At 33.7% G+C, this 13,716-nt stretch overlaps 1 protein-coding gene across 1 annotated transcript in view; it reads left to right on the top strand.

The window, feature by feature from the left end:
• Positions 1–13,716, top strand: part of DNAI4 (dynein axonemal intermediate chain 4) — an 80,988-nt gene that overhangs the window by 32,595 nt on the left and 34,677 nt on the right. Inside the window, exon 7 of the mRNA XM_090269574.1 lies at positions 11,475–11,630. Within this exon, the coding sequence (XP_090125700.1) occupies positions 11,475–11,630 (156 nt within the window). The remainder of the gene's footprint in view (positions 1–11,474; positions 11,631–13,716) is intronic.

Here is a 13,716-nt window from a genome sequence, read left to right as displayed (position 1 = left end):
AGTTATGTTTTATTCTGCTCAATAAACTACCATGTTTTAATATACATTCTTTAAGTCTGTCAATTAACAAGGCAAAAATAGATAATTATTTGGCCAAATCAAAACAGTAACTGGGTACTGTGATATACAACTTTTAGAATATGACAAATAGTTAACAAGTAATATGGAAGATTTGAATAACAATGATCAATGTTGTTTCTTATATAAACTATATCATATAACTTTGTACTGTTCAAATGTTTATGAAAGTTTACAGAAACTAATTGTTTATGTTACAAAGAATATTAACTACAACTAATAACATTTAAAATGTGCCAGACACTATTCTGGGCCTTTAACCGGTTTAATTCTCACAACAACCTTATGAGGTAGGTCCTATTATTATTTCCCATTTTATAGAGAAAGAAAGAGGCAAAGAGAAGTTGGCTAACTTGCCCAAGGTCACTCTGTTGATATTGCAGACAATGATACCCCTAAACAGTCTACCTCTAGAGCCTGCTTTCTTAACTACTGTCTTTCAAAGTTTATAAATTAACAACCCTAAGAACACTGCATAACCAAAAAATCTGTGAAGTGTGGCCAAAGGGGTAATTAGAAGAAAGGGTATAATCTTTATGGTCTTTGTTACTCAGCAAAACTATAAGCTAGTTCTTTTAAAAGACAAACTTCTAAGCAAGTGCTAAATCAAGAGAACAACTTATTATTAGCAGGAAAGGTTTGTGGCATCTTTACTTGCTCTTGACCCATTCTCCTTCCCAGTGTGGTAGTGGTCTTAAAGATGGCAAGCTGCCTTACCAGTATGAGCCCTGGCTTCTGGTTCCAGAGGGAACAGAACAGGCTTTATTCTCAAAGAATTTGGTTTGTGTGTTTTGCCCTACCTGGAAGCTACCTGAAAGACTGATACAAGCATGTGTCTGGTTTTTTGTTTGTTTGTTTGTTTTTTGCCTAATTCACAACTCTGTGGCAAAGCAGTTATGCATATTATATTCTCCTAAAATACTGTAAGGAAAATGAGCAACTCATCTTTATCCGAGGCAAGAAAATGCAACTGAGTCGTACAAGAAATACATAAAAGCCTTGGAGAGAAGGTCTTCGCAAAATTAAGGTATTGAAAAAGGCTTGCATATGTGAGGGAGTTTAGAAAATCAAGTGCATGCCTAGAGCAGGATGCATGCTCAGAAGAGACCAAAAAATATCATAAACTTTTACCTCTGACTGATTTGCTAGGCTCAGTACAAGCAGGAAGTGAAGGCTAAGGCATAGTTGTAAACAGACTAAGCATTGAAGGAATACTCCACCACAGACCCATCCTGTAAAACCAGGAGAGGTCTTTTTTTCCTTTTCTTTGTTTCTTTGTCTCTTTATGCTTTCTCTCTCTCTCTCTCTCTTTTAATTTGAGGGGGTGAGGGGAATCCAGGTTTTCAAGTAAATCTCTCAGAACACAAGCTGACCAAAAGCTAAAAAACAAACACTTTTGAGATGATACATGATAAAGAATACATACTTTATAAAAATAGTTTTGAAAACATGACTAAACAAACAACTACTACGCACAGCAAACTAGAAAACAAATCTTAAGGATCAGGAAGAATCTGATTTCCAGAGTTATATATTATCACATTATCATATCATATTACACATTATAATACAAAGAAACAAGAAAATATGGCCCATTCAAGGAAGCAATTAATAGAAAATCTCCATGAGAAAGTACATACATCAGCCTTGCTAGACAAAGACTTTAGATCAATTGTATTAAATATGTTCATAAAACGAAAGGGAGCTATGGACAAAGAGTTAAAGTAAACCAGTAGAATGACATATAAACAAATAAAGAATACCAATAAAAAGATAGAAAATATAAAAAAGAACCACACCAATTTTGGAGATTAAAAGTACAATGGAAAAACTCGCTAGAGTTTTAGTGGCAGATTTGAGCAGGCAGAAGAAAGAATCAGCAATTCTTAAAGATAGGTCAATTGAAATAATCCAGTCTGAGGAGCAGAAAGAAAAAAAAAAAAAGAAGAAATGTGAACAAAGCCTAAAAGACCCACGGGACCCCAGCAAGTATACCAACTTATACGTAATGGGAATTTCAGAGAGAATGAAAAAGAGATAAAGGAACACAAAGATTATTTGAAGAAATAAAGGCCAAAATCTTCCCAGATTTGATAAAAGACATGAATCTGCACTTTCAAGAAACTCGACAAACTCCAAGAATGATAAACACAAAGAGAGCCACACATTTTGAGACACACAATCAAACTGTTGAAAGATAAGAGTCTTGAAACCAGCAAGAGAAAAATGACTGATTTTGTACAAGGGATCCTCAATAAGATTTCACCCAATTTCCCAGCAGGAACTGTTGAGGCCAGAAGTCAGGGGAATGACCTACTTAAAGCACTGAATGAAACAAAAAACCTGTCAACCAATAATTCTGTATTTTTAAAGTAATACTCATAAAAAAGAAATTAACTTGAATAATAAAGTTCAATATACTCTCATGAAGGAGAAATTGAGACAGTCCCAAATAAACAGAAGCAAAAGAATTCAGCATAATAGAACTCCCGTATAAGAAATGCTAAAAGGAATCCTTCAGGCAGAAATGAAAGAAACACTAAAGACATATGCAGAAATAAAGAACACTGGTGAAAAGTAACTACATAGATAAATACAAAAGGCAATATTGTAATTCTGGTTTGTAACTTCTATTTTTTTGCAATACTAGTTAAGATAAATGTACAAGACTAATTATAAATCTATGCTAATGGGCACACAATGTATAAAGATATAATTTGTGATAACATCAACATAACATGGGTGTGATAGAGTTGTATAGAAGCAGTTCTTCTGTGCCATTGAAGTGAGGTAGTACTAATTCCAAATAGAATATTACAAATTTAAGGAACTAATTATAATCCCCAACGCAAACATCATGAAAATAATTTTAAAATTACAGAAAAGAAAATTAGAATGGAATCAAAATGGTTCACTATGAAAATATCATTAAACACAAAAAGGCAGTAATGGGGGAAATAAGGAACAACAAAGATGTAAGACATAAAGAAGACAAATAGAAAAATGGCAGAAGTACTCCTGAACAGTACTTACTATAAATAAATGGATTAAACTCTTCAATTAAAAGGCAGATATTGGCAGGATGAATAAAAAAGACTAAACATGGTCCAACTATATGTTGTCTAACAAAACACTCAGTTTAGATCCAAAGACACAAATATGTTAAAAGTAAAAGGATGCAAATAATCACCAAAGGAAGTTGAGATGACTTTACTAATACTAGACAATATATATATTATATATTCATAAAAATGTTTAATCCACAAAGGAGATATAGCAATTATAAACATATATGTACTTAATAAGAGAGCCCCAAAATATATGACGGAAATATTGACAAAATTAAAGGGAGAAATAGACAGTTCTACAATGAATTGGGACTTTAATATCCTGCTTTCAGTAATAGAAAGAACAATTAGACAAATTAACAACAAGAAAATAAAGAACTTGAATAATAGTATAAATAAGATATAACAGACATATATAGAACATTCCATCTTAAAACAGCAGAATACATATTATTTTCTCCATTTCGCATGGAAAATTCTTCAGAATACACTATTATGTTAAGTGATAAAACAAGAGTTAATAAAATTTAAAATATTAAAATATTCCAAAGAATATTTTCTGACCACAATATAATGGAACTAAAAATCTATAACAGAAGAACACCTAGAAAGTGTACAGATATGTAGAAATTAAACAAAATACTCAAGCAACCGGTGGGTCAAAGAAGCAAGCATGAAGAAAATTAGAAAATAGTTTGAAGTGAATGAAATGAAAATACAACATAACGAAGCTTAGTAAAAGTAGTGTTTAGAGGGAAATTTATAGCTGTAGATATATTGAAAAAGAAGGACCTCAAATCAATAACCCAACTTTATACCATAAGGAACTAGAAAAAGAAGATGAAGCTAAAACAAAAGCCAGCAGAAGGAAGGGCATAACAAAGATTTGAGTGGAGATAAGCAAAATGAGAATAGATAAAGAGAAAAATCAATGAAATCAAAATTGTACTTTGAAAAGATCAATAGAATTAATAGAACTTTAGTTAGGTTGACTAAGAAAAAATAATGTAGAGGACGCAAATTGCTAAAATGAGAAATGGAAGTGAGGACATTACTACTGACCTTGCATAAATGAAACGGATTATAAAACAGCACTATGAATGATTTTTTTCTTCCTTGTTCCAAATCATTTATTTGATTCTCGGCTTCATCCACTCCACTGTTCATTTCCTATAAATTTTTCTTTCTTTTACATAGTCTAACCTTCATTTTCATCTGGGTCTTTTTTATGCTATTGAAGTATCCAATGAATTCCTTGAGCACCCTAATAACCAGTGTCTTGAATTCTGTACCTGACAGATTGCTTATCTCCATTTTGTTTAGTTTTTTTCTGGAGTTTTGTTCTGTTCTTTCATATGGGCCATGTTTCTTTGTCTTCTCATTTTGGCAGCATCTCTGTGTTCAATTCTGTGTATTAGGTAGAGCTGCTTTGACCGTATCTTAGATGAATGTGGCTTCTTAAATTCCTTGTTTGTTGGGCAGCTCAGTTTTCTGATGATTCTGGATGATTTTTGTTTTGTAGTTTAGTTGTAATTTTTGCTGTGGTTGTGCAAAGAGGTGATCTATGTTTACCTATGCTTCCATCTTGATTGCAGCAAAGCTATCATTTAGAATTCAAGGGCAGATAAAGTGTTTCCCAGGCAAGGTAAAGCTATAAAGGGAGTTCATCCTGACCAAGCCATTATTATATGAAATGTTAAAGGGATTCATTTAAGAAAAAGAAGATCAAAACTATGAACATTAAAATGACAATAAATTCACAACTACCAAGAATTGAATCAATAAAGCAAACTAAGCAAACAGAACAGAAACAGAATCATAGATATGGAGATCATTTGGAGGGTTATCAGTTGGAAGGTGGAAGGGGGAGAGTAGGGGAAAAGTTTCAGGAATTAAGTACAAATTGGTAGGTACCAAATAGACAGGGGGGTGTCAAGAACAGTGTAGGAAATGGAGTAGCCAAAGAACTTACATGCATGACCCTTGGAATGGTGAGTACCAAGTGGAGGGGTCAAAGGGGAAAAATTAGGACAACTGTAATAGCATAATCAATAAAATCTATTAAAAAATAATAACAAGAAAAATAAAAAGAGCACTATGAACAATTGTATGTCAATAAGTTAGTTAATTAAATGGAATGGACAAATTCCTAGAAGCACACAAACTTTGAAAACTGACTCAAGAAGAAATCGGAGTCGGCAGCCGTCCGTCTCGAGAGACGATGGTGTAGCTTCCCAAGAGTCTATCTGCACCACCGAGAATGGTTGTGCAGTCCGACTCGGGAGTGACACGGTATCTGTCTCCTCCCGTGTTGAATCGACATCTTGCGATGACGCTGGAGTGTCCTCTCCAGTGAAGCTGAAGCTACAGAGCCTGGGCAGGGTGATATGGAGGGTCTGCTGTTGCCCATGCAGCAGACCCCCCCTCTCTTCGCAGCTGAAGGGTCCAAGGGAAAGACGGAGTCGATACAGCTTGGCTTCAGGTGCGCCGCAGGAGTTGCCGGTGTTGACTACAACGTCAAACCGCCTTAGGGACTCTGGCTCCGGATTTTCTGTCGGGGTTTACTCCCTTAGCCTTTCCCCTGAAGAGGTATGCCGCAAGGCAGCGGAGGTTTTTTGGAATCAGAGTTTTCCTTCTCTGATGTGCCCTGACTGGAAGATCGAACCAGCGACACTTAGCTCGCAGGCTGACGCTCAATCCACTGAGCCAAACCAGCCAGGGCTGTCAAGAAGAAATAAAATCTGAACAAACATATAATAAGAGACTGAACTAGTAATTAAAAACCTTCCAACAAAGAAACTCTCAGGACCAAATGGTTTCACTGGTAATTCCCACCAATCATTTAAATAATCAACACTAATTCTTAATTTATTTTTCAAAAAAATGGAAGAGAACACTTCCAAACTCATGAGGTCAGCATTATCCTGATACCAAAGCCAGATAAAGACATAACAAGAACACTACATATGAGTATTATTTATTAATATGGTTACAAAAAATCCTCAACAAAATACTAGTAAACTGAACCAGCTACATAATAATTGGATTATACACTATGACCAAGTGGGATTTATCTCAGTGATGAAGGGGTGATTCAACATACATGAATCAATCAATGTAAAAAACAACATTTAATAGAATGAAGGAAAAACCCCACATGATTATCTCAATTGATGCAGGAAATAATCTGAAAAGTCCAACACAGTCCTTACGATAAAAAACACTCAACAAACTAGGGATAGAGAAAATTTCCTCAACCTGATAAAGGGCATTTATGAGAACCCTCAGTTAAAATTGTGCACAATGATGAAAAACTGGAGGCTTACCCTGAAATATCAGGAACAAAACAAAGATGTCTGCTTTCCCAACTTGTATTCAAAATTGTACTAGAAATTTTATCCCAAGCAATTAGTCAAGAAAAATAAATTTAAAAGCATCAAGTTGGAAAGGAAGAAATAAACTATATTCACAGATGACATGATCTTAAGTATAGGTAATCCTAAGGAGTCCACACAAAAAACTATTCACACTAATAAATGAATTCAGCAAAGTTGCAGAATACAAAATCAACACACAGAATTCAGTTGTATTTCTGTATGCCACCAATGATTAATCCACAAAAGAAATTAAGAAAATAATTGCATTTATATAGCATCCAAAATAATAAAATACCAAGGATGGATTTAACTAAGGAGGTAAAAGACTTGTACAATGATAACTAAAATACATTGTGAACTTCACAAATGTTTTCTGTTTTTTTGTTTGTTTGTTTGTTTCCCCCTTAAAGGTAGGACAGGATGGCTCAAGTTTACTGGTACTAGGTATTTTTCTTCCCTCAGGTCAGTTAAGCTCTTCATAATACACTAGTAGGTTGTCTTCTGGTTAACTAGTTTTTCCTGAGGTCAGACCTTGTTAATAAGAAAATAATGCCCTGGTATATTTTAAAATGGTTCATTTCCCCATGCCAGACCATGAGAGCTTCTTTTTTTCCTGATACTTACTTTGGGAATATGGTCAAGCTCCTAGAGATAGTGCTCACAAAATGTGAAGCCTTCCTATAACTGGATCACCCTGGAGTTCTCCAGCAACTCATAATATAATTCAGGTTTTCATACCCCAGCACTGGTTTCCACAGTGGTTTCCACTCGTGCATCTCTGCTCCAAATAAGCCATGATTTCCTGTATTTGCCTTTTGTCTCTTCAATCTTGGAGGGGTGGGAGGGTGGGCAGTTTTCCCCGTGTCCTTACCTCCCTTTTAGATCCAAGAAGAGTTATTAGTTTTCAGTCTGTATAACTTTTTACTTTTTACAGAATAGTGACTTCCAAGCTCCTTAACTGTGGACTAGAAATTGCCAAGTCCCATCTTCTTACCCTGAGGATAGAATGCTCAGGTGAATTTGCCCAGATTCTTTTCTGTATCTAGCTTGGCTTTTCCATTCTTAATGTACTTCCCTTCCAATAAACCTCTTTAGATAAGCTGAGAAAACTAATTTCACCACACAGACATGTTCTGTTTTACCCTACTCCTGAGAGCTGCAGAGAAGCCATGAAATAGAAAATACTAAGCAGCCTACTTACGCTGATCATATTTTCACTAGATATTCAATTCCTAGCTTGTCAGGTGCCCTCAGTGGGTTATAGGTTACACTCTGTTTCCTTGTATTTTCCCTAAAAGTATTCCTGTAAACTCTTAAGGAAGCTGAAGTCAGACTATAGCACAGGCTATTCTAATTACCTTCTCCTTGTAGTCCTCCTTTAATAGCAGTGATTTAGTTCTCTTCTAATGCATTTGTGATAGTGTTTGCTATTCCATTTTTCAAAACTAGAAAATACATTTGGCAGATTCTTCTTGTCCAACAATCATAAGAATATGCAAGGCAAGGTCGGGACCTTTGACATTTTCTTTATTGCAGACATTACAGTATTCATGCTTGCCCTCCGCCCTTGAGCCAGTGCTGGACCACCAGCCAGCCGCCGACCACACTCCTGCCACTGGCCGCACCAACCTCTCTCCACTCGCTGCACACCCTCGCCACTCACTGCACCCACACTTCGGTAGCTCACTGCCACTTATATACTATGCATAGACAAAGCCAGCTACTAGCCAAAATATGACATCAATGTTTATATAACTGTAGTGTGCTGTGCATGTGAATCTAATTATTATCTTTAGCCCACGCCTGGGCAACTGGGGTGAGGGAACCCGACAGACTCTATTGTCCTCACAACATTGTATAGGTATACATATGTCAGAGAGTCTTAGGTGGGGTTCTCTAAGAAGAAGCCTCTGAGAAAAGAATTTGAGTATGTGTATTTTATTTTGGTGGTGATCCTAAGAAACATTTATAGGGCAGAAAGTAAGTGAAGCAAAAGGTAGAGAGCTAACAAAGGTTACGTTATTTAACAAATTACCTCTTTGGGTAACTGAAATTCAATACTATTAGAGAACTCTGGGAGCCAGAATTATCTCCCCAGGCTCCAACTTTTAAATCATTGAAGGCTGATAGACTTGTTAGTTCCGAAACATTTTGGCCTAATTTGTACACTTCAAGGTGGCATTGGTGGCAAAAGATGACCCTAAGCAAAGAAAAACAGGTGCTGGCAGTTGGAGATTGGACAGTAAGAGGTAATGTAGAGTGGAAATGGGCAGGACACCAACAGCATCTGCCAAAGGAGGAAAAAAAAGATTTAAAGCAAGAGAATGAGACCAATCCAAAAGTTAGGGAAGGTAACTAGAAGGAAGAGAGCTATGATAGGAGAATGTCCAGGAGATTTCTCAGCACATAAGGATGTTCAATTTCTTACTATGGCTGCTAAGTACATGGCATTAAGTCTTTCTCAACACTCACATATATATTTGCTATACATTTTCAGTGAATGGTATATATTTCACAATAAAATGTCATTAACATAATAAAATTTTATACTAAAGAATTTGCATACAGGTCAAGTAAGTGTTAAGGTTTTACAGATGTCTTCCTTCACTGATTTTGGATGAAATTGAAAGAGATTTAGAAGTCAGAGAGATGGAAATCAAAATGTTATCTTTATTACTGATAAAGTTAACTGAAAAATGAAGCTTTAAATCTGCAGCTAAGTGGACTTGTTACTTCTTACCTTCAGAATAGAACTTACCAGCAATAATTGACACAAGTAGCCAAGTACAGACCTCTGTAGAGGTGGAACAGACCAGAATGCATGCTTTCTACAAGTGAGCAGACCTAACAAAAGAATCCCAAAGAGACTGAACTGTAATTCCTTCTAAGCCTTTCTATAGAATTAGTCACTTCTCTTTCCTGGTAATGAGTAAATAAGGTGCATAGGCCAGAAGTGTTAATTTAGCTGAAGTTTTTTATGTAAAGATTCACAAAAAGTGAGCAAAAGTTTCCCACTTAACAGAATATATGTAGTAATTTATGATAAAAGTGGCATTACAAATAAATGGATAGTACAATAAATGTATTAGTGTTTCTGGCTAACTTTTGAAAATACAGTTAAATCTTACAACTTTGTAGATTTCGTAAAGCTACTTTGTCTTATAAACATATTATTCTACAATAAAAGTTTTTAATAAAAGTTTATGTGATATGAGCTCATTTTATTAAAATATATGCATATTTGCTGACATACAAATACATTTATATGTGAATTTGGAAATATATATATCAGAATGTTAGCAGTTATTATTTGAGTGATGGACATACAAGTCATATTTACCTTCCTTTTTTTTTATTTTTATAGTGACCATATCTTTTTACTCAGCTAAAAAATTAATTATTTTTCTGTAAATATTACACAGCCAATTGTTACTCTTTTATAGTCTAAATTAAACTATTAGAAAGAAATAATGTTTTTATAGTTGTAAAAACTAGACATATCTGAAACTCAAAAATGCTCAAAACACATGTATAGGTGGGAATAATTTTTCTGATACTAGTTAACATAGTTCTCTTTAATAGTATATAACAGTATAAAATTATAAGGTTATAATAATTCATTATTTGTTATTCCATCTTGTAGGTGAGATATTATGGCATGTGGTTTGAGATTTTTTCTATTTCTAATATTAATTTATTCAAATGAACAAATATAAAATTACCAATGTTACTATCTTCAAAGAAGAAACAACTTTCAATCAGTTTAACATGTTAAATTGCTCATTTATAACATGCATATTTACTTATATAGCAATTATTTTATTAGTGGCCATGTAACAATATATGTCTACATGCACAACCTAATAAACTTTTAGTTAAAGGGAAAAAAACAAGGTTAGGTAATGCAATTTTCAAAGACAATTTCTTCCTATGGTCTTTTACTTCATGAACATGGAAATTATACCCTTTTCAATTCAGCAAAATATACTAAGTATTTATTCTATGTATGAATTTGCTAGATACTATTGAATTAAATTCAATAAGATAGAAATGTTATTATAGAATGTGAGTTAGCATTCCTACTAATTGAAAATGTTTGTTAAACATCAGAGATCCTTCATTTTACATTATGAAAATAAAGCCTCTACTAATGAAGTAGTTGCATATATTAGATCAGATCCTGTTTTTATTTTCAGCTGAAAATTCTTTACTAAATGATTATACTTTAACTGGAAGTTTAGGAAGTCTAGCATATAAGAATAGACTGTTATGTGGTCACTGATAAAATAATTGTTATATAAGCCTTTCATTTTTACATCAGAAATGAAAGGTTAGGAGCATTTTTTGCAGGCATTGTTATATTTGCTCATTTGAATAAATAAGATAAAAAATTTAAAATAGAAGTTAAAAACCATACTTTTTTGAGAACAGTCTGTCATTTTCCCAATATGTACAATCTTTTCATGTAAGTATAGAGAAGTTTTTTGATAAAATGGAATTAATTGATTATAAATAAAAAGTTCTATAGAATATAACATGTTTTATGTTAACCATAGTAAAGAAAGATTAAAATCTTGTTATAATGTGATTGTCTGGGTCTGTATCAACGCAGTCCATATCAACTGACAGACTGATGAGATCATCTATATCAGCTTGAGATAAGGGGAGAGAGATGTGGGGACCAGAAACGATGGTGAGGATAATTTGGAGCTATCACTAAAACACTAAAGTATTTGTAGGTGTTAAAAGTGTGAAAGCTAAGGATCTCTTAAGGTGTCTTAATGATTTATTTCTTTTATATTTTTATCCACTTCCTGCCATTGTGGTTAAACAGTAGTACTTTTTTCTAGACAGTATATATTCTTATCTCAGATTTTGCTATGATTAGTTATCTATAAGCTACAAATTAGAACCTCATTTACAGTAACTATTATTTTGTCTCTTTATTTAGGTGTAATGTCTACTGCTTGGGATTTGTATGATTCTTATAATGCTCTGGATGTTTCATCTTTACCAGTAAAGCAACCTGTAATGGATTCATGTAGTAAAGCAAGCGTACTTCCTAAAGATCGAGACCAAAAAGGGACAAGAAGTATTACAGAAAAAGGTAAGATTTCAGTTTTTGAATGAGATTTTCGCATAGCATTTTCTTTCTTTTCTTTTTTTTTTTTCTTGGTGACACTATTACAGATGTTCCCCATTCCCCTCCCTCCCAACTCTCACTTTGTTGTCTGTGTCCATGGGCTATGCATGTATACATATATGTTCTTTGGTTAATCTCTTTCAATCTCCTCCACCCTTTCCCCTCTGAGATCTGTCAATTAACCCCATATCAGATGTCATTGGTGAATATGTTACCTCATATAATGGGTTTCCTTTTCATTTTGTTGATGGTTTCTTTTGCTGTAAAGAAGTTTTTTAGTCATGAAATCATAAAAATCCTAGAAGGAAACATAGGCAGTAAAATCTCAGACATCTCGCATAACAATATTTTTGCTGATATATCTCCTAGGGGAAGGGTACCAAAGGAAAAAATGACATTTTCAATAATTTTTTTAAAGCAGTTACAATATTTTCTTTCTGGTGGAACATGAAAAGTATTTTTGTATCTATATTCATAAAGGATAATGACCTGTATCTTCTATTGTATCTTCTTTGTCTGGATTTTGGAAAACACACTATGATTTCTCTTTTTAAAAATTTGATAAGTTTGCTTTATGGTCTAGAATATAGTCTATCATGTATATGTTCCAAGTGCACTTTAAAAAAATATGTATTTGACCTTCATTGTATGCCACTTAGATGTTTTGGTTGGTGTTGTTGAGTTCTTTTGCATCCTTATTGATTTTCTGTCTAGTAATTCTATCAAATCTTGGATTTGCCTGTTTCTTCCTTCAGTTCTATCAGTTTTTGCTTTACATATTTTGCAGCCTTGTTTTTTGCTGCATAAATATTTAGGATCACTATGTGTTTTTGGTCCAATTATTACATAAAGCTGCTGTACGACTCTGCTAATTTTTTTACTCTGAAGCTAGATTTATCTGATTTTTATGTAGCCACTTCTGTTTACCTTTGGTTCTGTTTATCTTTTACTTTAAACTTACATATATTGTATATTTCAAATAGGTTTCTTATAGACATTACATATTTAGGTCATGATTTTAATCTATGTCAATTTCTGACTTTAACTGGTATAGTTAGACCATTTATTTTTAACGTAATTATAGATATGGCAAGGCTCAAGTCTGCCCATATTTCTTTTCTATTTGTTCTGTCTGATTTTGTTTTTCTCTTTTTCCCCATCATTCATGTCGATAACTCAAATGGGTTTTTTTGTTTTTTTGTTTTACAATCCTACTTTAATTTATTTATAGTGTTTTTGAGTTTTGTGTAGCTTTTTTAGTGTTCCTTTATATGCGGAATTATACATACATAGCATCATAACCCACTGGTTTTGTCATTTTGCCAGTTAAAATTAAGTGTAGAAATCTTATGTGCCTTTGTATACTTATACTCTTCCCTTTTTATATGTTTACCTTAAATATTTAGTAGAAATATTTTTACATTTAGAATGACATCAGACAATGGTTGTCAGTATCAACCATCAAACATAATTAAGAAACCTCAAGAGGAGGGTGTATTGTATTTATCCACATTTTTATCCACTGTTCCATTTTCCTTTTTGATGTTCCAATATTCCTTCTTTTATCATTTCCTTTCTGTTCATGGATCTTCCTTCAGCCATTTTGAGGGAAGATCTACTGGCAACAAATTCTCTTAGTATTTCTTTATCTGATAATCCCTTAATTTCCCCTTTTATCCTAAGAGTGGGGTAGAAAATTCTGGGTTGAACAGTTCTTTTCTTTTAACACTAAAATAATCTGTGTTACTTCTTTCTGGTCCCCATGAATTCTGATGAGAAATCTGCTGTTATTCAATGTATTTCCCATTATATATTAGGTGTCTTTTCTTTCTCACTGCATCCTAGATTTTTTGTTTTCAGTTTTCAGAAGTTTGAGTATGATATGTCTTAGTGTGATATATTTGTATTTATCCTCTGTTCAGTTTACTCAGTTTCTTGACTCTATATGCCGTCCTTTGCCAAATTTTGGAAATTTTCAGCCATTATTTCTTCACATACTTTTCAGTCCCTTCATCTTTCTTCTCTCCTTCTTGTGTGCCAGTGACCTGAA

Source organism: Furipterus horrens, unplaced genomic scaffold (assembly GCF_987537825.1).
Source record: "Furipterus horrens unplaced genomic scaffold, mFurHor1.1.pri manual_scaffold_3, whole genome shotgun sequence".
Classification (NCBI taxonomy): domain Eukaryota; kingdom Metazoa; phylum Chordata; class Mammalia; order Chiroptera; family Furipteridae; genus Furipterus; species Furipterus horrens.
This window is presented reverse-complemented; position numbering and strand designations above follow the sequence as displayed.